We start from the raw sequence: 24,033 nt of genomic DNA on the forward strand, positions 1-24,033 counted from the left end.
AAGGTTTCAAGCTTACACAGAGCTCTTCTTCAGGTCTGGGAAAGATACTCTTGAGTGTCACCGCTAAATACAAAGGTGGAACAGATAAGGAGTTACCACAATGATACTCAGACCTCAGTAGCTCAGGAGCCAAATTAGTGATCGACATTGCCCAAAAGAGTCACAGTCATGTGAATTCAGTTTCATTTACTCTGGCCAGTCTAATCTAAATTATTCTTACAGCAGAATGACTGACCAAATATTCTACAATTGGTTAATAACTTAGACTGATTAATAATTAAATAGCACGATGCTTTAATATAAAGAGCTGCAGGAGACACAATAAAGAGCTACTTGGGGCTCCAAGCCTCGCTCCCAGTATCACTGAGTTTATATGTTGCAAGAGACCATTCAAGGTGAAGTGGACAGTTAACACCTCGTTGTAGGACAGTGGTTACAAATTGTTGTAATGAGCCATAAATCCAGTCTCTTTACTAAGTCAGTGATTTTTGATGTCTAGCAAAGTTATTGATTTAGGTTTCCAAGCTCGTCTTTTTAAGGTGTAGTGGAGGTTTCCACTGAGGATGGGGACTGAAAGGTCAGATATCTCAGTCTTCTGCTTGGGCAAAATGCTTCCTTTTACATCTCCCTGGCCCTGTACCACCCTCTGTAATAACCTGCTGCCACAGTATGTATTTTGGTGCCAAAAGAAAATTAATGCGGCTGTATTTTTTATATGGAAATGTTTTCTGAAGGTAAACTTTACTCTAACACAATATATAGTCTATGGCTTGATCCAAAGCCCATTGTGTAATCTATAGGAGTCTTTCCATTGATTTTAAGAGGCTGAAGATCAGGCCCTAAATCACCAAAGGTATCATCAGGGCAGGATGCTAGAGCCCAGCATCCACTTCCCGGGGGAGGGGGGTATTTTAATTTATTAATATATGAGATCCTTGCATTAAAGGTTCTCTGGAAAGGCAGCATATTATGGGTCAAATTTTAAAATATATGAAATTACTACCATTTAGAGGCATAAATTACACCTGCACATTGTGCAGACATACTTTGTATCCACAAACAGACTGCAAGTGGAAATCTGAATGCCTGAGCCTCTAGCTATCTAATTATAGGTATAGCTAGAGAAGCAAGTACTTGGGAGTTGCACCCCAGTTTGGTTGTAGGCTTACATTTTGCAGATGCAATTTATGTTTAGAAAAGTAAGTTCTTGCTTCCGGCTTTTTGACTCTCATGCATTTAATTCTTTTAGGTCTTTAACAGAAAAAATGCTAACCTTTCTATAGGTTTATTAACCATCCTATAGAATTTATTGGAGCACCCTTCTGTGAAGTTGTATGGGATGGTTAAAAAACACACTGCAGGATAGATATAATTTGTTACTGAAATCTGTTGGATTTTAGAGTAAATTCTGTATAACCCTGCCACATTCTTACAGAATCCAGTTGGTTTTATCCCGTTACATTCCATCAGACTTTCTACAAGGGGAAAATGTACACCTATGTGTTAAATTGTTAATGGCTATGCAATCAAATTTCCATTGTCTGGATCCCATTGCCCTACCCTTTGTTTTAGTACAAAGCTGCCAAAAGGTTTGCTTTTTGCGGGCTCAGTTATTTGCTTACCCTGCCCCCTGTGCCAGAACCCAGGATTTTATATGTGCTTTAGAAAACCAAAATAAAGATACAGGGCAGAATTTTCAAATGCTGGGGCCTTAATCTCCTGTCCAAATCAATTCTTAATCATAAAATTGGCGTGTATATGTTCAAGTGCCAGTCTGAGTATTTATATGCAAGTTTGGACATCACATAAAAGCCCCCTTATTTTGAAAGTTGGGCCACAGTATCAGGGTAAAAAAGGCTCAACCAAACTTAATGTCAGGAGTTAAATGGAAAACAAAGCATCAATAACAAGATTTGTGCAAACTAATACACAAATCGTTGCTACCTAGACACCTTGATTTCTCTGTCAGATTGCAGCAGGGTCATTTTTTTTCTGGTGGTTTCTTTTTTTTTTTTTTGGCTATTATAACTACTGCAGAGTTTGGAATCTGAGCTGACATATTTAAGCAGTAGCAGGGCAAAATGATTTTAAGGTACAATTATCTGGTGGGCAGGCCTATTACCTGATGATCTATGTTCCATATCTGTCTACAGCCACTTTAACTACACTTCACCATGTGAAATCAACAGCAGATGTTGAGTCATTTCATGGTGCTTCCTGAAGATACCTATGAGCAAATGTTCAAAGCATACCACAAACCAAAATGCCTTTTCAGTTCCCTTAACCTTAAGGGGACCTTAAGAGGAAGGTTCACTAAAAGTTTGTATATTTCAAACAAAAGGACAGAGTTTAGTTCCTGGCCCATTGTGTGCAATCTCATGAATGTTTGATGCCTTCCTCACAAAAGCGACTCTTCAGTGAGCTCTACTGCTGCTTCAGTGCTACCAGCTGGATGAGTCTTTGATTTCTGATAGCGTTCCCAGGAGTACCATAATTATGATGTCCACAGAATGGAGACAACAAAGATGAAGATGGTGCTTCCTGCACGGGCATTTCAGCTGGCCCTAATGATGCCATTGTCCATTAGTGCCTGGTGAAATTTGGGGATGGGGAGAGGGAGTGTAGTGATGTGGGGATCTGTCCACTGTGAGGTGACTGACACCATCATCCTCTTTCTTATAGCCCACTAAACAGCTGTTTGGATGGTAATGACTTCTGCATACTGGTAATTTGGACCACAGGTAGAGGTGAAAGTTTCCAGATTCTCTGGCCAATCCTGGGCTCATTCTATCCATCCCAGAATGAAAAAAACAAATCCCTACTGAAGTCAGGACTGCAGAATCAGCTATGTCTACTGCCACCTTTCTTGTCTTGTCCCCTATGGGGAATAATGTTGTTGGAGATAATAAACAGGTGACTGCAATATGCGGCTTTACCTAAGTGGAGAATCCAGCTGGGGAAGACCCTGGTTGTTAAAGGGCTCATATCTCAAACTTGCTGCCCCCCTGGCGTTGGCCACTAGATGGTTATCAGGTGCATTCTGGGGATTTTTACCTTTCAGGGAAGCAGCAAGAGATAGGACACCAGAGTCGATGGACAAGTGTTCTGATGCAGTTTGGCAGGTGTTCCGTGACAGCTATTTCCTTTCACCCGATGCCCATCCCAAATCTATCAGAGCCAGACTCAAGCCCTTGTGAATGGCTCTCTTTCTGGACAACTGCTTCCTCAGCTCAGCTCCTCAGTTGTTCTGCATACAATGTGGAAGGAAAGCTAGAGCAGGGAAAGAAGCTTGCCAGAGTGCTAGAGTCCAGAGATCTCACAGTAGTGGGGAAACAAGGCTGTGATTTGGAATGACCATCATCCATTCTCATGCTTGCACATCGACTGGAGAACACGTTGTTTAAAAGATTACCTTGTAGATGATGATAAGAGCACATTTTCTCCCTCTGTACACAGTGTTTATACTGTGGCAACCATAATGGCTGGTACTTTTATCAGTGATTTAGAACAGAGATGTCCAAAACTTTAAATCGCTTCTATTAAAGTAAAGTAATGTGGTTTTGTCTGTATAAAACCTGTAAAATTTATCAAGGAATCCAATTTCCACCCCCACCCCCTTTTTAATGAAAGACCTTGCAGTTACACAGCAGTGCAGTTTCGCCTCCTAAAAAGTCAGACCCTTAACTAATGTGCCATGTCTGACAAGCCTCAAGGAGCTCTTTTTGAAGAGCAGAGCTTTTTTGGTATTTGGAAGAACATGTTTTCCCATTGCTTGTTGGGCTTATGGAGATGTCTGGTGAATGAGAATTGGTTGCTCTATGAACAGTGTTGGTTGATGCTGACTGAGAACAATGACTATGGTGTGTGTTACTGTCCACCTGGTAACCTGACTAAGAGCCAGTAAATTTCTTGGGGGAGATTTCCTTATGGACTCCTCACCTTCTTCCCTGTAGTCCTCTTTCTAAGAGAAACACGCCTTCCTTCCTTATCCTGTATTCTTCATTCAGTCTGTGAACTTGTGAGATTGGACAAGCTGCAAACGGTTGGCCCTGCTAAGTCCTAGGACAGGAGGAACCTCCAAGGAATAATCTGGTGCTGCAGTGTTTTGATGAGTCAGCAAGTGCAGCTCTTTCCACGAGTCAGTACTGCAATAGTGGCATTACGTAGTTCTCATATAACACGTTCTACCAGTAGACCTCCCAGCACTTCCCAAAGCAGGTCAGGTTTATCACCTGCATTTTACGGATGGGTAAACTGAGGCACGGAGAGGCGCTGTCACTTTTCCATGGTCACCCAGGAGGCAAGTGGCAGAGCCAGAAATAGAATCTAAGAAATAGGTCTCCTGAGTGCCAGTCCTTTGTTTTCTCTGCAAGGCCACACTACTTGCTGTGGACCAGTGCCTTGCCACAGAGCTGGCAGGGTATTGTGCAACTTGGAGGTGTCATCTACTACATCTCCTGAGTGAAGCAAAGTGGCATAACTGTGTTTGATTTGTGGTATAAACCCAGATGTGCTGGCCAGATTCCAGTATGGGTGGTTACCTAGTCAACCTAAAATTCTCACAGTAGTTTCATTTGGATACAGGATATCTATTTACGTCCTCTCATTCTGTGTCAGCAGTGATTGCATTTGAGTGGTAGTTGAAGTGATTTGCAAAGTGCCTTTGAATCATTGGAGATTAAAGGTGCTGCATTACCTTCCACTCACCCCAAAAGATAGGGAGTGGACCAAGCCAGCAGAGGACGTTGTTACCCAGCACAACATCTTGCAGCAGAAGGCCCCATAAGGTGGAGAGAACATGGAAAGGAAGTAACATTTAGAGTACATCTACACAGCCAGTGGAAGTGAGTCTCCCAGGTCAGGTCGATAGAGCTAGCTAGTGCTCTAAAAATAGCTGTGTAGACAACTCTTTGAAGTGGCAGCTCAGGCCTGAAGTCCAGGAAGGGGGGTTGGCTTCAGAGCCTGAGCCGCAACTTCAAAGCACTGTGTACACAACTATTTTTAGAGCAGTAACGCAAGCCCTGCTGGCCTCAAGATGGGCTAGGAGACTTGCTGCCGTGGGCTGTGTAGATGCATTCTCAGAGGCTAGAGGGGGTCGAGTTCTGTGGTGTGCCAGAGGCTATATATGAGCAGGAGCAGCAGGTTGTGGAAGGAAGACCAGGCAACATGCAGTCAGATAGCCAGGCAAGGAAGGAGCCTGTTTCTGAGAGGGGATCAGTAGGCATGAGGCACAAGACAATGGCACATGGCATAAGGAGAATGCAGAGGAGCCCCACCACCGTCTTGGATAAAATCAATAAGCTGTGGCACAGAAGAGACAGACGTTTGGTCTGCAGGCTGGCACGTGCTTTGCCTCCAGGACGGGGTGGACTGAAGGGAGTTTCAGACACTAACTCGTGGAGCACCATAGCACTCAGGTACCTTATATCCCACTACTGGACTCTGCCACCATGGTCTGGTTAAGAACTATTGAGTCCATCTCTTATTGTAACTGTTCAAGCTATTGTGCGCACTTTGTGTCACCCTTTATTTTGCTCTTTGTAGGGGAATAATCCTGTGTTGCTCATTCAGAATGGGAGTGTGTTGAGGGAGTGCATGAAGGTTCTTGGAGTATGTATGGCATGTGGCTCTGAGCAGAGATGACAGTATCTGCCAATACTGGGGGAGGAGGGCGGAATGAGGGCAGCAGCTTCAACAGATGTTACTGAGTATGCTCAGTTGTTTGAACATGTTCAGTACAAGCCAAACAGCAAATCTGGGAAGGACGTGACCCTTTGTGCCTCCTTCCCCCGCCCCACACACACACGTTGACTCTGCCTCTGAGTTGTTTTGCACCTGGAGTGCTACCGAACACTGGGTTGGTGTACCACCGCATTCACACTGATAACTGTAGTGCTATATATATATGTGTCATTCATAGTCTCTCTGTGATCATCTCCTACCAAGTCCATTATTAGGAGCCTTTTCCATAGCTTTTCAGCATTTGTCTGATGGCTTTCTTTCCCATGGGAGTGGTGCTAGGTATCCCCAGAAGTTAGTTGGTGATTAATCTAAATGTGCAGGTTAGCTGTTTGATCTCTCTGGCCTGCTTTATTGGTCCCCCTCCTCCCCGTGTTTCCTGTGGAAGTGCTGATGCATGTTGCTGTCTTAAAAGTTTTTCAGACTAATCTTTCTGCGACAATAACCCTCTGAAAGCCGCTGGAATGATGCTGGCTGTTTCTAATCTTTGCATCCATCTCTCCTGTCTAACTAGACAAAGAACTAGCCTCATGTAGACAGGTGAGGGCAGCATATGTGAATACCCTGACAAAAAGTGAAATAACTGCAGTGGTATCTCTTTCTTTGTCAAATGGGTGAGTAGTATTAAGGAGTCACTATGCCTGTCACAGTTGTAGCAGTGCTGAACTTAAGGCGTTGTTAACTGTTTGTGACAGAAAACAAAGCCGAGCTTATCTGGATGCTGTACAACCTGACTTGGGTCTGCAAAATTATGCTAGAAGCATCAAGAATTGCTGCAAGGTATCACTGAGATCAAGAGATTAATGGGATACAAATTGGGATTAGACTTTTATATATATAGAAAGAATATCCAGAATTGCTTTAATATTCAAACAAAGTGTTGCAAGGGATAGAAACCCATATCATTGGAGTGGAGTCATTGTGGATAGTTCTCTGATGATGTCCACGCAGTGTGCAGCAGCAGTCAAAAAAGCAAACAGGATGTTGGGAATCATTAAAAAGGGGATATAGAATGAGACGGAGAATATTTTATTATCCTTATATAAATCCATGGTACGCCCACATCTTGAATACTGTGTATAGATGTGGTCTCCTCATCTCAAAAAAGATATACTGGCATTAGAAAAGGTTCAGAGAAGGGCAACTAAAATGATTAGGGATTTGGAATGGGTCCTATATGAGGAGAGATTAAAGAGGCTAGGACTTTTCAGCTGGGAAAAGAGGAGACTAAGGGGGGATATGATAGAGATATATAAAATCATGAGTGATGTGGAGAAAGTGAATAAGGAAAAGTGATTTACTTGTTTTCATAATATAAGAACTAGGGGCACCAAATGAAATTTAATGGGCAGCAGGTTTAAAACAAAAAGAAGTTCTTCACACAGTGCACAGTCAACTTGTGGAACTCCTTGCCTAAGGAGGTTGTGAAGGCTATGACTAAACAAGGTTTAAAAGAGAACTGGGTAAATTCATGGTGGTTAAGTCCATTAATGGCTATTAGCCAGGATGGGTAAGGAATGGTGTCCCTAGCCTCTGTTTGTCAGAGTGTGGTGATGGATGTCAGGAGAGAGATCACTTGATCGTTTCCTGTTAAGTTCATTCCCTCTGGGGCACCTGACATTGGTCACTGTTGGTAGACAGGATACTGGGCTGGATGGACCTTTGGTCTGACCCAGTACGGCCATTCTTATGTTCTTTATGCTCTTTTGTGCTTCAATGTGAATGCCAATTTTAGCTATTTGGGGGGTTAGGAGGAGACTCTTCATGGAGGAATTAATGTGAGAGCCTTTCTCCTATTGTTTCAGAAGTTCTGCTCCAGGAGAGAACCCAAAAGAACAGAGGTAGCAGCAAATATATAATATGCACAAGTACATATTATGCCAAATTATGAATCTGTTATTCTATTCAAACTAGTTCATACATCCTTAGCATAAATTGTTTAAAAAGCCATTCATCATCACCACTTTCAACCACCACCATCTCATCTGGTGCATAGTGGGATGAAAGTCCTGGGTACCTCCTACTATACAATTCTATCTTGTGAATTCCCCTAATGCATCTCTCTACCTTTGTTACTGGAGCCTGTTGCTGCAATTACTACAATTCATTGTTCATATTAATTTCACCATATACATGTAATATTTTGTAAGATAATTTTACACATTTTTGCACTGTTTGACCTAAAAGAATCCCAGAGTGCTTTAGAAACAGCATACATAAGACTGAAATCTGTTCTCATTTTCACCAAGGCATATCGGGAGTAAATCCACTGAATTCAGTGGAATTACTGCAGACTAAATTATCAGAATCTGGTCCACAGAGCACCAGCAGAATGCAGCCATTAGTGGGGAGAAGGACCTTTATACTGCATAACTGTGAAGGGGCTCCCACTGAATGGCGTTTTTTCGGTGCTACATTTTCCTGTCTCAGTATTACTTTAGCTTTGCCTTTTGTCTTTCCTTGTTGGTGAGCTTCTTGGTATTCTAACCTTGTCTTCATTTCTCTTTCTCCCTCCCCCATTCCTCTCCCTCCTAGTGTCTATCAGCTTGTTGTCAAGGAAGAGAGGCTGCAGAAAGCACGGAGGGCTGCAGACATCATTGAGTGCTTCTCTGTTCCAGTGAGCTACAAGAATGCCTCCAGCCTTGACTCACCCCATTACTTTGCGGCCGAGCTGAAGCCCATCAATCTGCCCGTCACGCAGCCCTTTACAGTGGGCGACAACAAGACCTACAATGGCTATTGGAATGCTCCACTCTCACCACTGAAAAGTTACAGCATCTACTTTCAGGCTCTCAGCAAAGCGAATGGAGTAAGTGCAGTAAGAACCAAGACTGGATTTGTGCACATATGGCCACCTCCATTCCCCCACCTCCTAAAAATGCACACTTTTTTTCCTTAGAAAGCCTGAGGAAAATTAAACACTTCACTACTAGTCCTCTGCTTTGGCATCTGGTGCATTGTTCCCTTGAAAACTGCAAGAGAACATTAAGTTGTACATGGTGCATCTGGTGTTACTGGAGATGTGTTTTACTGAAATACCCCGAACAAAAGGGGCTGGTTATATTTTACTGCAATACGCTCCTTTCTGTGGTGCATTCTTTTCCTTTTAGTTCCACCAACTCCAGGGAAGGGGCTTATAGGACAGAGCTACTACTTCCAGATAATCTTCACTTCCAAATTTGTCATTACTGGGGCAGAAATTATGAAACAAGAGAAATGCAAAAAGCTATGAAGGAGGATTAGCCTCTAGTCTTGAATCTGGCAGTTACAGCTGGGATTTTCAGATGAAGCGAAATTTAAGAGGTGCCTCATTCTTTCAGTGGGAAACGAGTGTCTTACTCCCTTGCAGGCTTTTGAAAAGCGCAACCTGCATGCCTAGAAATATTTATCCTGTTTTGGGGAAAGGTTGAGAATGGAGAAAACACAGGTACAAAATATTCCTTTCTACTTCCAGCTCCTGAGTACTACCCTTACCATGCTGAAATATTATTCGTATCATAGGAACAAGAGATGGAAAAGGCCTTCTAGTTTATCTTCCAGCTTATTAGCATTTTTTACTGCATTCTGCCAGTGTCCAATGTTTTCTTAGTACTTTTACCAGTGCTCTATTCAGTCCTCTTTTCCATTAATAAATTCATGCAAGATTTTCCTCTGAAAGAGCAAGATAATACTGTATACCAAACCATATTGCAAAAGTAAACTACCTACTGAGGTTTTAGATGCCACGTTAAGTATCCATCCAGTATCTTCCCCATTACACTGAAAACACACCCACAGTCACACAAAGTGTTGGGCTTGATTTAATAGACTAGCAAGGCAAATGAGTATTTATAACGTTCCACTTTTACTGCCAGCATTTATCACCATTCCAGCTGCAAGGTATCTGCAGCATAACTTATGAGCAGCAAAACTCTTTAATGTTGTGATGTTTCCTCGCCTTGGCTTTCTCGCCAGCTGATATCTTCTCCTTCCAGCATTATTCATGTAATTCAGTATTAGATTTGCCTTTGTAAAGAAAAGTGAAATATATGTATATGTTTGTGTTTAGTTAGTTACTCCTTGCTTGATAGTTGATTGCTTGTGAATGGGTCCCCAGGGAAAGAAAAGCTTTATTTGCTAAAGTACAAAATAATATGCCATAAATAGATAATATGAATGGAAATGTAGGCTTCACCTGGCATGCTGGATTAATGCAGCAATGTGTGGCTTGTGTTTTTTCCCTGAAACCCTGCAGCTGGAAGGCTTCATATGCTCTGTGTACTCTGAGTTTACAAGCCAATGCAGGGACATGAGGGGTCTGACTTGACTATACAGTATTAATGCATGTCACTGTGTCACCAGAATTATTCTGCACCTTTTGGGTACAGGCAGAAATATATGGGCTGCAGGTGGCACTTACTCACTTAATGAATCTGGGCTTTTAGGTCTAAATATTCAAAAGGTCCATCTTCAAATACATTAGGACTATTCTGTATGTGTAAAATACATTTGCATGCACAGCAAGTAATTTTGATGCAAATTCCCCTTGGAGTATGCAGTTAGTTGCCTCTTGCATGCATACATTTAATTGGCACAGCAGGTGAATGGGTGTTTTCAGGGTGCAACTTAAGGGTGAGCATAGAAAAAAGTGTCCAATAAGTATAAAGTGTGATAGACTGCCCTCTGCTGTGTGCAGCTCCAAAAGCAGAATTTGGATCTTCAGGTGAATATCTACTTTCTTTCTCGTTTCAGGAAAAAGTACTTTGGGCCAGATTTTCAAACATTGGCCTGTGTTTTGCAGACACCATTTTTCAAACGCCACTAAATATAGGTTCACCATTGTTCCCAGAATTGTTTGCAGGCATGATTTGTTATTTACAGTTGTAAGTACCCAAATGCATCCACAAATCAAGCAGATCATTGACTGTAATGTTATCAGAGCCTGCAAATAATTGTAGGTGAAAAATTACACCCTTGGTTATTTATGCCTGCAAAGTTTCAGATGCAATAATAAAAATGTCCCATTTAAGGTAGGGCAAAAAATTGGCCATATGTCACACCTGGATGTGTAAACCTCCCAGTGGGGTATTTTCCACTCATGTTAAATCAAGGTGTTCTATAACCCTATTAATCACTCACAATTTTGAAATGACAAAACATCTTTCCTCACCTGGAACCTTGAATGAGAAATTACCTTTGCCCACTGAACCATACCATCTCCCTCTGGAAACACAGGGACTCTAGTAGGAGTTTAATTTGAAGAAACTTTCTGAATAGAGTCAAAAAGCAGCTTTAGCAGAAGGGGTGCCAATAGAATGGCATTGTTTCCGTTTCACACTCCTTGGCGAGCTCTGCTCAGTCGATGTTCTTGTCTGCTCTGTTACCATTAGCCATGATTGTTGTGTTGAAAAGAACATAATTAACAGCTGGATACAAAACAAGTGTGGCAAATTGCAGCAAAATCAGATCATGAGCTTTCCTGCCTTCTGTTGTGTAATGCTGTATTTGTTTTTGTAGAGTTTGAATAAGATCGCCATTGTTCATTGAATTCCTTTCTCTGGGCTGTCACAGGAGGTTTGGTCTATGTGATGGTGCTGCCAGACAAGGATGTCAAAGGAACACGTGGAAAACAGAATAGACTTTGGCTTTGTTGTATAGAACACCTGCTTCCAAACTGTGAATTTCCCTCCAAGTGGTTGTCAAAAGCCAGATGCTGAACTGAAACGTGTCAAAGAGTTTTAAGTTAAAAAAAACAAAAACAAAACCAAGCTAGGCTTTTGTGGTCATGGGAGTGTGAGTGCAAGAAGCAATTAACCACTGTTTGTTCCATGGAAATGGTTGCATACATGATATGACACAAGGAGCTGTGGGCAATAAAAAGGAAACTCACATGGGTGGCTCTAGCAGAGCGGCTTCTTTGGCTTCAAGGTGTCATTCAGGTAGTTAATTGTTATGTGCTGCGTGACATTGTGCCACTGGCTTCCCAGCATGTTCCTTGCTCTCTATGAAGCATGAGGGAATTTGCCACTTGAAGCCATTCTTTGTCTAGCAATATCATCTGTTCTCACCCTTGAGAAGACACAGGCCCTTTCAGTGTTACCTCGGTCAAAAGATGAGGCCAGTGCAACTGGGCAATATTGTGCTATTGTGACTCTCTATCTCCCCACAACTGTTTCACATAAGGAAACTGCTTTGTCAGAGTTGTTGCTGACTGTCTCCAGCGTCTGAGCCAGCTAATACATCCAAAGGTGGAGACTTTCCTGGCTGCAATCAGTCTTGCCTGACGAGTTTTTATCCAGCATAGAAACAAGAGTTTCTTAGAATGATTTCATGCAGTCACTGTGTTTCACTTCTGAAATACAGAGTTCACTTTAGTTTTTAAACTGCAGAGTTCAATATTCTGGGCCATTCTTCCTCTGAATAGGAGTCTTCATACCTCAATCAGAGATAATACGGGAGACAATGTTCGCTTGTTACTACAACCTGATGGTCCAACAAGTGAATGATGTTTTTAGGTCATGAGTGTGAAAAGTAGCACCTCAGCAATCAATGGGAATATCATTTCTGAAGCAATGATGGACTCTGCAGAGTTTCTTATTGATATATATTTTTTTGCCTTAATGATTTGTACTACATGCATGTTCATGCAATTCTTAATGCTGGATTTCCAGCTGCTGACAGTTCTGATCACAGCATAACATGTTTTTTTACTGCTCTTGGAAGATTTTGGATGTGCAGGCAGAGCTGCCAGCGCTTAATTTGAGAATAAATCCATAAAAGGCCAATGAACTACTTTAAGTCCTATTTTAAGAACTGAAGTGGTGTCTAGGCCTGAAGTGACTCTTCTTCTCAGGGGTGAATTTCAACTTTAAAAAGCTCTACATGCCATAAATAAATCATTCCACTGGCAATATTACTGTATAACTTGGAATAGTTGTGTCAGAAATGACACGACCCTACTCCAACATATGCCAGTGGGATTTTCAGTACACATTTGCGTCTAGTCATGTTTGCTACTTGCAAACCTTGTGCTAACCTTGCATTGGAATATTAGGGTGAGCTCTGGTCAGCCCTTCAGTACAGAGACTGTTTTGCAGCCTCAGTAATCCCTTGTTTTCATACATGGATAACTTTCTGAAATATTGGGGCTGAATCTTTCCTTGGTAGCTTTTTGCCTGAGGATTTATTTATTTATTTATTTAGGTTGAGCAAAATTCCTTAATCGGTGTTCAAGTTATGGGAGAGTGGGAGAAAATTTTTTTTCCAATTGTAAATAACAATAATAAAAAAAATTCCAAGTACTCTTTTATTTAAGTTACATCAAAAATAGCTGAAGTTGGAAAGCTGCAATTTGGGGTGGACCTAATCCTCCTTGAGGACTGGAACTTTGCCTGGATTGGTGAGAGGAATTAAAAATAATTGTCCTGACCTTCCAAAGACTTGTGCACCTGGTTCATTTTACACACAGATGATTCAGTTGGCTTCAATTACAGGTTAAAGTTAAGCACATGTGTAAATCTTTCCAAGATCAGGTCATAAACTGGAAGGATTTGAAAGTTAATTCTCAGCCTGCTCAGTTGGTACCTACTAGTATTTTAGTAGTCTAATGAAGCTCCACCCATTTTCCCCTCTACCTTACTTGACAGGCCTAAGGGCAGCTGCTATCATGCTGCTGATAGGGTATTCTACATGAGAGAGATGGTAAATGCCTTATAGACCCAGAGCAAAAACTGGTAATATTAATAGGATGGAAAATATGAGGCTGTAGAGGGGAAAAGACTAGTAGAAACTGTTTGAAGGGGTCTTCATTTTTTTTTACTTTATCTGTAGTCTGTCAATTTTCAGGTGTTAGGTTTTTTTTTCTTTTTAAGTAAGTTTTTTGTCTCTTTCTGTTGCAGATACAACTGCCAAATTAAATATATGTCTTGCTCTGGTACCCTTTTCTGCAGAATTGTCCCCATCCAAATAGAAGCAGCCAGTGAAGGCAGAACTTGCCTCTTCATCACCCAGTGCACTTCAGTGAGATGTGAACTTGAAAACCTAAGTGGAATCATTTAAAAGTTCATAGTATTAAGCCATACGAATTATCTTTATCTTTTAAGGGGGTAGGGGTGTGAGAGAGAGAGAGAGAACAAGAAAATAATAACGCCAAGAAATTCAGAACAGTGTTAACTTAATCCAGTTGCACATATGTGCTATAGTATTTTCTTCTTCTTGGTTTTCTGGTTAAAATATGTGTACCTTAATATACTATTGCTTGCATTATAAAATGTCTACAGTAAAATAAACTGGATGTACACACAGCCAAATTAACCCTGCTGTCAGAACCTCAGTTTTGGCACCTCCTGAGTTTGACTAACTTTCCAATCATAATCTTTTCACATTTAAAATAATAAAACTGTACTCTACACACTAAAATATAGGATCTTCCATATGGAGATCACTGAGATCTTTACAAGCATTAATTAAGTTTCACATCACTTCTATGAGGCTGGAAAGTAGAACTTAACTCCAATATTCTCAGTAGTTTAAATAACTGTATCCAGAATACAGAAAACTGAAATTTTAGAAGATGGCTTTCATTTTTCTGAAACGCTTCATTTTTTTCTGATGTTTCTATTTTGTGATTGTGTGTGTGTGTCCCTTCAGCCATCTGGATAATTGGGGTTTACCTCTGTGTATTCCCATTTTACTGGTGTGTAAACTGAGGGACGGAGGTCTAGAACTATCTGTGGTCACACAAAAAGTTTGGCTGACTAAGCTGTAGAGCTGATCAGAATTTCTTTTATTAAACAAGGAAAATATTAACTTTTTATTATAAAAAATTTGGGGGGGGGAGTTACAGGAAAGTTTTTGACAGACTCTCAATTCTCTATGGGTAACCGACACTTTTCAGAAAGAAATAGTTTTCTTGAAAATCCAATTTTCTGTCAGAAAGCAACCTAGATGGTAATTTTTTGACCAGTCCTAATCAAGAATACAGACCAAGGGTCCTGTCTCCAGACCTTCCGCTTCAGTCATTAAATCCCTGAGCCTGTCTGTGGGTTGTCCTCTCAGGCTGCAGTTGCCCTTCGTTCCTTGGATGAAGTATGTTGGACTGTAGTTCTGAAGTCTAGATGTCTTGTTTCTGGAGTGATTGCCCTTGCTTTTGGCAATACCGAAGTGTTGTCTTTTAATAAGTGCAATTCGTCTGTGTTAAATATAGCAATTAGCAGATGTAAATGCAAACAGCATACACTATATTCTGTCTTCTCAAATTACCCTGTGCAAGGGATATGCACACGCTCAGATGAGATCACTAACGGGATCATTAAGAAGCTTTCCTCTTTGGTTTCTCACCTGTTCTTTTTCTTAACATTGATTAATTTTTCCAGCTGGCTGTTGTTAGCTATCAAGTACAAGGAGCTACAGAAACATACGAAAACATTCAAGACCAAATTTGGGACTTTGTATATTAATTGTGGACTGCCACAATGCTACTTTTATATCCCATGTCCAACCTCCATCAATGACTTTTCTGGTCCCATTTGCTCAACTTCTAAGTCACAACAAGATTTCATTTTTTATTGTGCCCATTGTTGCAATGAATGTAGTCTCTGAAAATAAAGCTGTGTTCATTCTACTTCATATTTCATCACTGACAATAAAGATTCTGGAATTGCACAGTAGCTTGCCATTCTAGGTGGTGGTGCATGAGGCATCAATGAATATAGCTCTCCCTTCTGCAGCTATATTGGCTCTGCGGGGCTGACAGTTGTACTATTTTTTGTGGGGTCAGTTAACCAAGCAGATATGACTCAGGGATAAACTCAAGCACAAACTTGTATGGCAGGGTGGAGTTAGGGGTAGGGGCAGTGTGTAGGCGCAATGGGAGTTTTGGGAGGAGTTATCCCTTAGAAAGCACAAGTGTTTCCCGTGCAGGTCAACAAGCTGCACCACCCCACAGACTGTTTCATGGGGAGGTGCTATGGCTACATTTGAATCACCACCTTCCTTGCTCTTTGCAGAACACAAGAACTGTAGTTGTCCCTTGTCTTTGTGCAAAGTATGTACAGAGGTGAAGGTTCTTTGCCACCTTCCCACCTTATGGCCATGCGCCTATGCTAGGGCCAAGGATTGTCTGTGCCATGCTTTTTCATAAGAAAGTGCCATTTGAACAAAGTTACTCTTTGAAAATGTTTGTATTGTTACTGTAGGAGGGAGCAAGATACGTACTGTCACTTCCAGAACACACATGGTATACATAGTAATACAGCATTGTTGCATATGGTAATTTATGCAATATTCATTACACTTGAGACATGTACAAGATTGTTTAAAGACATAAGTGCTAAGAAGACCCTGCAGCAGATGACTGTCTCACAAAGTCACTCTACTGACCACAGCAACATGTTAAGATATGTAAGGCAGTTGTGTATTAGGAGCAGAATCTGCCAGTAACGACTGTAGCGTAGAGTGAGGTACTTGGAATGCTGGTATGTATTCAGTGGACATGTGCTAAAAAGGTGGCTTGGTTTTGGTTCCTAGAAAAAACAAACACAGAACTATGGTTAGTTCAGATCTCCCCCCTCCTTCCCCTGCAAATAATCAGAATCCAAGAGGAATCAGATAAAAGATGTGGGTGTTGTCTCAGCTCTGTACTGAATGACCTGAGGTAGTTTGGATTGTGGGTCAATCTGTTTGGTAGAGCTGATCATTTAGCATGCCGTTTGTTTCACACACACATCAGATAGTTGTATGTGCAAATAGCTAATTAGATATCTCTGTAGTCATGTGTGTATGGAAATGCCCAATTTGCAGGAATTGTAGCAATTATTATTATTACATCTTTCTTAAGCCAATGTTGATGCATTAACGCTATCATTAGCTGCTGCTTCCATGTGCTGTGTGATGTTGAGTTTGACTGTTCCGCCCTCCCTTCTAAAGGTTTTTAAGGTTTTCTTTGGGCTCCCTCATTTCTTCATTCCTGTTGGTTTTCACTTGACAGCTACATGTGAGAGTGAATCTGTGTGTTGGCATCCAGAGCCCATGCCTCAGATACATCAAGCACTTCCTTCTGATTCTAGTGGAAACAAGCTGCTGGTTAGTGTTTTCTCAGATCTCTTTTTTGGTGATAAAGTCTCTGTCCAATGCCCAGAATCTCTCATAGGCACTTATTTTCAAAGGCATCTAGTTTTCTATCTAATGTTTAAATAGCTCTCTAGTTCTTGCGGCCACGTGCTAGCACTGAGATTACATTGGCATTGAAAATTCTCAGTTTTGTTTTGTTACAGTACATCTTTGAGTTCCATGGTTGAGTTTAGTGAATGCTATGGATGCCTCTCCTATCCTTGAGGTCTCGGTTGGCTAATATGGGGCTACCCAGGTATATGAACAGTTCTACTTTTTTTATATCTTTACCTTCTAATATCATGCTATTTTTGACATACTGGTTTCAGGGATGTTTGTTTTGGCGTAACTGATTTTGGGCCCTTTTTGGCCTGCTGTTTTTGCCAAGGTGTCTTTTGTTTGTAGTTTATTTGGGGTGTTGCTCAACAGCACGATATCATACCAAAGTCTAGGTCTTCTAGGTGTTTACCAACTACACATACTATGCCAGTATTTGTGTTGCTAATACACTTCTTCATTATCCAGTCTATGACAGTGTCAAACAACTGCAGAGCTAGACTGCAGCCTTGTTTCATTCCAGTGTCCACGTTGAATCACTTTGATGTCTTGTTGTTCACTCTTACAGCTCACTTTTCATTGCTGTACATAGATTTCATGATGATGATAAAGACTTCGGCTGGAATTCCATGAGATTGTGGTGTATTCCACAATGTATGCTTATGCAGGCAGTCAAATGCCTTTTGAAAATCCATAAAATTGATAAGAAAGGAAGCCTGCCATTTTACACATTCTTCTATGATGGTCTTTAATGTGAATATCTGATCTACGCAGGATATCTTGAGCCTGAATCCAGCCTGTTCTTCTCTAGGTGTTGCATCCACTGCATCTCTCATCCTATGTAGTATCACACTACAGAAGACTTTCACTACAACCAAGAATAGTGTGACACTTCAGTGACTGCAGTTAGTAAGATCACCCTTTTTGGGTATCCTGAGATTTATTCCAGGTCTTCATGGGTTAGGTTGGGGTCTCTGTTTCCCAGACTTCATTGAACAGCTCTGCCAGTTTCATTAGGATGATAGGGTCAAGAGCTTTTAGCATTTCTGCTGTGATTTGATCATCTCTTGCCATTTTGTTTTTTTCAGCTTCTTGACTGCAGCCTGTACTTCTGACATCTCTGTTCGAGCGATGTTGATATCAAGTTGGTCAGGTTCGCGTATTTCATCAAACTCTGGTGCTGAGGTAGGGCTGGGTCTGTTGAGGACTTCTTTGAAATGCGCTGCCCATCTGTTGTTCTGTTCTACTTGAGTTGTCAGCATTTTTCCATCTTTACTTTTTATTGGCCCATTTCCTGTTTTGAAGTTTCCACACAGGATTTTAGTCACTCAGTAAAGAGCTCTGTGATTTCCTATCATAGCAGCAGCTTCAGCTGCTGGGTCCTCAACATATCTTTGCTTTTCACTGCTTTGTCTGCTTTCTTGTACTCTCCCTTTGCGTTTTTCAATATCTCATTGGTCTTAGCATTCAGGAGTTTTCCGTTCAGTGCTTGTCTTTTCTCAATAAGACACCACATCTCTTGGCTTGTCCAATTCTTGCTCTGTGTACTATGACTGCTGCAGTTTGAATCTCATTGTCTCTGAGCACTGCCCATTTTTCTTCCGGTCCAGTCAGTGTCACACCTTCTTCGGCCTCTGGCAGTGCCTCAGCTCTGTTCCTTAGCTCAAGGTTGAATTTGTCATGGTACTCTTTTATTTTCTGCTCTGTGCAGTTGATTTTCTTGGCTGCTTTCTGTTTAAAGTTGATCTGTCTCCATTTGAATTTTATGTTGGTAATGCAAAGATTCTGGTTACTGCTGACATCTGCTGCTCAATTAGCCTTTGCCTCTTGGACAGATGACCTGCCTCTTGAGCTGATGCAGATGTGATCAGTCTGTTTTTTGTTTTGCTACCTGGTGAATTCCATGTTTCTTTATGTATGTCTTTATGAGAGAACAGGTGCTTGCAAGAGCTAGATCGGACGCCAAGTGCAATTCAATGAGACTCTTGCCATTTTGGTTAATGATCTCTAACCAGGGCTTCCCCATTGCTCTTTCCCTTCCATGCTAACTGCATTCTACATTAGCATTAAAATCACCTATCACAAGAAATAAATCCTGTTTTGGTATTCTGTCAAGCATACTGTGTAGGCAGTTATAGAACCTACCTTTATCCTCATTGCTGTGTTCCTCTGTCAGCGCATGTCACTGTATGATTGACATCGTTATGATTCGGGTTTGGAATGTGGCACATATAGTGGTTGGTTAATAGGTTTCCGGTTCATAGGTGTTTTTTCCACCAAGTCTGTCATAGTGAGCGTTACTCCCTTTGAGAGTGTGTTGTAACTATGACTTGACTAAATGAGATGTTTGAAGCGCTTCCTATCCTCATCTGTCAGTCTGCTGTCACTGCTGCCCAGGATTCAAGTCCATAGTTGTCCATCTGCCTCATAATCTGCAAAGTCTTTGCTGTTTGAAACATTGTTCTCACATTCGTGTACCAACTTTGAAATGTTTTCTTGCTCCTGGCTTTAAATTTTCTGGGGTCCTGGCTTCCAGAGACTAGATTTCCCTAGGAAGCTTCATGCAAAATGTGGAGTTGGCAGTACTCTCTGCTGAGCAGCCATTTTTACCAAAATGGTAGCCTGGTTCCATTATTATAATGAAAATGAGAGAGGGTATTTGTTTTTTATAAGGCTACACAGTTAGACTTGCACTCCATCCTTCCCACTTTACCTGGCTTGGGACCAGCAGCCACATCAAAGTGCAGCAGATGGGGTTAATTGTAGCAATTGTGCATGAAAATTAGGTGTATAATTGCATGCATTTTTGTGTGTGACTGTAGGGATTCTCTGCCTGTTATCAAATTAGGTTGTTAAACTGGTAAAGCCCATTAGTCGATCAACCCACTATGTTCCCTCACACATGCAGCAGAAGAAAAATTGCAAATGTGTTGTCCCTGTAACTTTCTAACAGTTACTTATTGGAGCAACTGTCCACAAATTGATTAGTACAAAGTGTTTAATAGAAAAGGAAGAAGGTGCAAAATTTTCAGAGATGACGTGTAAGGAAAAAGCGACTTTATTATTATTGTGTTTTTAAAACTTGTTCTAAATGAACAAATAACAAAACACCCTGATGATCTCCTATATTTTATTATTTTCAGGAGACCAAAATCAACTGTGTCCGACTGGCGACAAAAGGTATGTGAGACTCTTCCTCCTGGTTGCAAGCTTATGCCAATATGGTGAAAGTTACAATAGTGACACAACTTAACTACAATTATCACTCAAATAGTGGTCCTCATTTAAAGCAGGTGTAGGTTGTCCAGGCAAAATGCCTGTTTCCAAAACCACTTTCCTGTATGTAGGGTCTGATCAAGTTAGCCTCCTAAAACACCAGTGTAGCTGCAGCAGCCCAGGTAGCGGCTTGGGCTAGCTGCCTTAGTGCAAAGGTCCTTGGTATGTATTTAGGTGGTTAGCCCCAGCTGCCCCTGTGATGCTGCAACCACACTGCTATTTTTAGCATGCAAACTCAATCAGAGCTAGCATGTGTAGGTCTACCCAAGCTGGGATTTACTCCTCCCAGCTGTTTGTTAGACGTATCCACAGAGTCAGTTTGAGGGGGGTGGGGTTGTTTCTCTGCCAACATCTGTTGGTGTGTGGGTAGAACAAGAAGCTATACACACGTTTTGCCCAGAATGTGACTGGGGTATCTTCTGAGGTTTAGAAAAGTCTAGATAACTTCATTTTTCAAAAGCCATAATTAATTCTTTCATCTCTGTAGTTCCTAGTTCTGGGACTGGATGTGGAAGTGCTGCATTACTGTGTTTATGGTCCAGCCAAAAGCAGGGAGTAGCATACATCTGGCAAGGAAGCAAGAATTCCTGCTCTTGTAACTTCTCCTGGTTAGGATGGTCTGGTTAGGTTTGGATAGTTTGCAGTAGGTTTAAATAAGCATTTGAAGATTGAGATAGTTTTCCAAATGGATTGTGTTTTATTAGCCCAGCAGGCTATCAAAAGACACACCTGCTTACTTGTATTCTATCATTCTTGAATGTCTGTGCCCTTTTAGCAGGAGAAATGTTGGACGATCTACACTAATGACAGATCTAATAAGAATGGGTAGAGACACCCAAGACTCTAAAAGTCATTGTCTCATGGTAAACACTGTCCTCAGCACTGTTCTTGGTTGGCATGAATGGAAAAGAGCAGGAATTTATGAAAGTAAAGTATAGAGCAAGTGCTCATTTTCTCACTCGTGTGTACGCGCATGCTCATTCGCTCTCAGTGGGCGTTACTTCTGATTTACAGGAAAGTGTCTCGTGTCTCCATTATCTTGAGGGTTGCTGTTTTTTGGTGGTCTCTTTTTTTCCCTTTTTTGTTACATGTACTTTTCAATATGTGCTTTTTTCTTTCTTTTTTTTTTCCTTTGGCATGAAATGCAACTGTACATGTTTGAATGTCTGATCATAAACTAGAGCACTGGAATAAATATATCTATGGGGTAACTTTATGCCATACTGCTTTGGCATATCCAAAGATACAATGTTGACTAGGACACTCATGGATTATGTTTCAGCAGCATTAGTATTCCCAATGGTACAACATTTGTTCATGTCTACAAATGGTACCTCTGCAAATAGCAGGTGAAAAGGAAGATTGCTCAATCTGGGGAAGTTGAGCATACAGCAAAATATTCCCTGTCTGTGATTAAGAATCTTTCTTGTTATAAGGTACCCAAATATCATGAAACTGTTTCTCCTCCTAGTAGTAACTTTTTACAAGTCAGTAGAACCATGCCACTATACAGCCATCTGTAAGAAGGGAGTCACGCCCCATGTCTGTAAACATATTGCACATCTCTGCTACTAGAGCAATAGCCAGGTGTATTTGCATAACTATAGTTACATTGTGATTAGGGTAAAAAAAATTCTCTTAGAATGGCGCCATCTTACCCAATGTATCCCATCTTATCTTGAGCATCATCAGCAAAGCTGTCTGCTAATGTGTGACTGTGATGTCTTTATAAGAGGCAGAGAGAGTAAAGCTTTCAGATTCCTGGCTGGTGTACCAGCACTGGCAATTAGAAAGTTCACCTTTGACTTGTGTCATAGAATGGCCACAGTTTGTTTGGGAGCTGATGTGAGAGAATAAATGCGAGACTCTTTAATGTCCTTTTATAGACTCCCTTTTCAGTCTACAGGCCTGATCTTACTTACATATGTTTTACCCCAGAGTAATCCCATCAGCTTCAGTTGAGTTATTCCTGATTTACACCGGTGAAAATGAGGTTAGAATCAAGACCATTAACTGTGCTTAAGTTTGGCAGATATTCTCTTAAACTGTCATTAACATGGGCAGTAAACTTGAATGTGAGAATAATTAAGCAATAAGACTTGACAGGTAGTGTGTTACTGGGAGATTATAGCACTTTATAGCTGTGAGGCACCAGACAAAAAGCTGAGTAACTTTAATTACTTGAGAAGTTCAACAAACCATTCCATTGTCACTGTTCCAGCCGGACGGGGAGGGCATTTGCCTTTAAATTCAACTCTCTCAGAAAATTAGACAACCCTTCTTAAACTGTTTTAGTTTAATAAATAAATAAATAAATAGGGGCAGACAAGATGCTTCACAGCAGACTAGTTTTGCCTAATCATATTATGATGTCATTGAAATCTCTTGTTTAGCATAAAGATGTTCAGACTGGCCCTTCATTTTCATTTCAGCTAAGCTCTGTTCAGGGATTCCTTACTCGGAAAGATGGACTTCTCTAGAGCACTAGCTCCTAAAGGGCAAAGGCAGCTTGTGAATGGGGTGGGTGTGGGGGGATCCAGCCCCTCACCGTCTCACTCACATGCTGTGTTCTGCAGTATGCTCTTCCTGAGCAAGCACAGTGCTCCTTGTTGGGTGAAATTGACCCCAAACAGAGGTCCAGTACAAGGCCTGTGCATCCGTAATGTCCCGAATGGCTTAAGTGGGACTTAAGTGGTGCAAAGGTTTTATGCTAACACACTGCATTGGGATCAGTTTCACCAGTTAGCGCAATCAGCAGCACATTCTCCAAGATACAACTGGTGGAATTCTACTGTGGAAGGCAGAATTTCTAGAGTGTATCTGCCACCTACTTACAGCACTGTCTGGGGCAAGATTTGACCCCTCCCATAAACTGTGGGACAGGGAAGGTTAGACTCTCACTGGGCATTAAAGTCAGACTTTGCCATGATGTTGATGATCCATCAGAAAGTTTAGTGCATTTGTCTCATCTCCTGTAGCTATTTCATAATTCACTAATATGTTTTAGCTCACTAATTAACACCATTAACCTTATATATCCATGTATTTGCTTTCAGTGGTATTAGCCTCAAATCTCTTACCTCAACCATTCATAAATGTCTCTCCACAGACAGGTTACTCCTCTTTTTAAATTGCTGGGGAAAAAGAGAGAGAGAAAGAAAGAAAATTATAGAAGTGTTAGTCACCTTGGATGATGATTATTAGCATTTAAAAATATGCTTGAAATTAAACCCCAATTTATCAGCTCTCTGCCACACCATTTTAATTTAAAGAGTTTATTTATTCACTTTGCTACTTAGTTTCCTTGATGGCATTCAATTTATTTTATTTATTTTAATTTGATCCATTCTTTTGGAATTAACTGATCTCCCTCCTCCCCAGCACCCTGTGCATATTTATATTGACACTTTCTTTGAGAAAACTGCAACCTCTTCCTGAGAAGAAAAGATTACCTCTTTTACTCTCAGAATGCAATAAATACATTTCAACACCTAATTGTGTCCAAGACAAAGGGCTTGTTAATGGCTCTTCTTGATATTAATATCTTGATATTCATTTCTTTTTTCTTTTAAATGTGAGTTCTTGCAAATTAAAAAAATGCAATTTTAATCATTAAATGGTACATTTTTTATTTTTTTTTCCTTTTTTTTTTCCTTGTGCATGCTGCCTGGGAACTGTTTTCCTTGTTCTTAGCAATACTAGGTAGGCAACAGGTGACCACACGAAACCCGCCTAGCCTCTTGCGCACAGGTGATTATCAGTTCAGGACAAAGAAGATAATTAAAAATGTGAAGGAGTTGAGCAGTTTCTTGTTTTTTTTTTGTTTCATATTTTGTGTGCATGGGGAACCCAATTTTGAAGTTACTCTATTAT

General features: G+C 40.9%; 1 protein-coding gene across 6 annotated transcripts in view; it reads left to right on the forward strand.

Moving 5' to 3' along the window:
* PTPRT (protein tyrosine phosphatase receptor type T) overlaps nucleotides 1-24,033 on the forward strand; it is a 739,839-nt gene that overhangs the window by 576,155 nt on the left and 139,651 nt on the right. For all 6 annotated transcript variants that reach the window (XM_030533365.1, XM_030533367.1, XM_030533369.1 and 3 more), the window contains exons 12-13: nucleotides 8,275-8,548; nucleotides 20,028-20,064. In XM_030533365.1, coding sequence (XP_030389225.1) covers nucleotides 8,275-8,548; nucleotides 20,028-20,064 — 311 coding nt within the window. The remainder of the gene's footprint in view (nucleotides 1-8,274; nucleotides 8,549-20,027; nucleotides 20,065-24,033) is intronic.

Source organism: Gopherus evgoodei, chromosome 14, assembly GCF_007399415.2.
Source record: "Gopherus evgoodei ecotype Sinaloan lineage chromosome 14, rGopEvg1_v1.p, whole genome shotgun sequence".
Classification (NCBI taxonomy): Eukaryota; Metazoa; Chordata; order Testudines; family Testudinidae; genus Gopherus; species Gopherus evgoodei.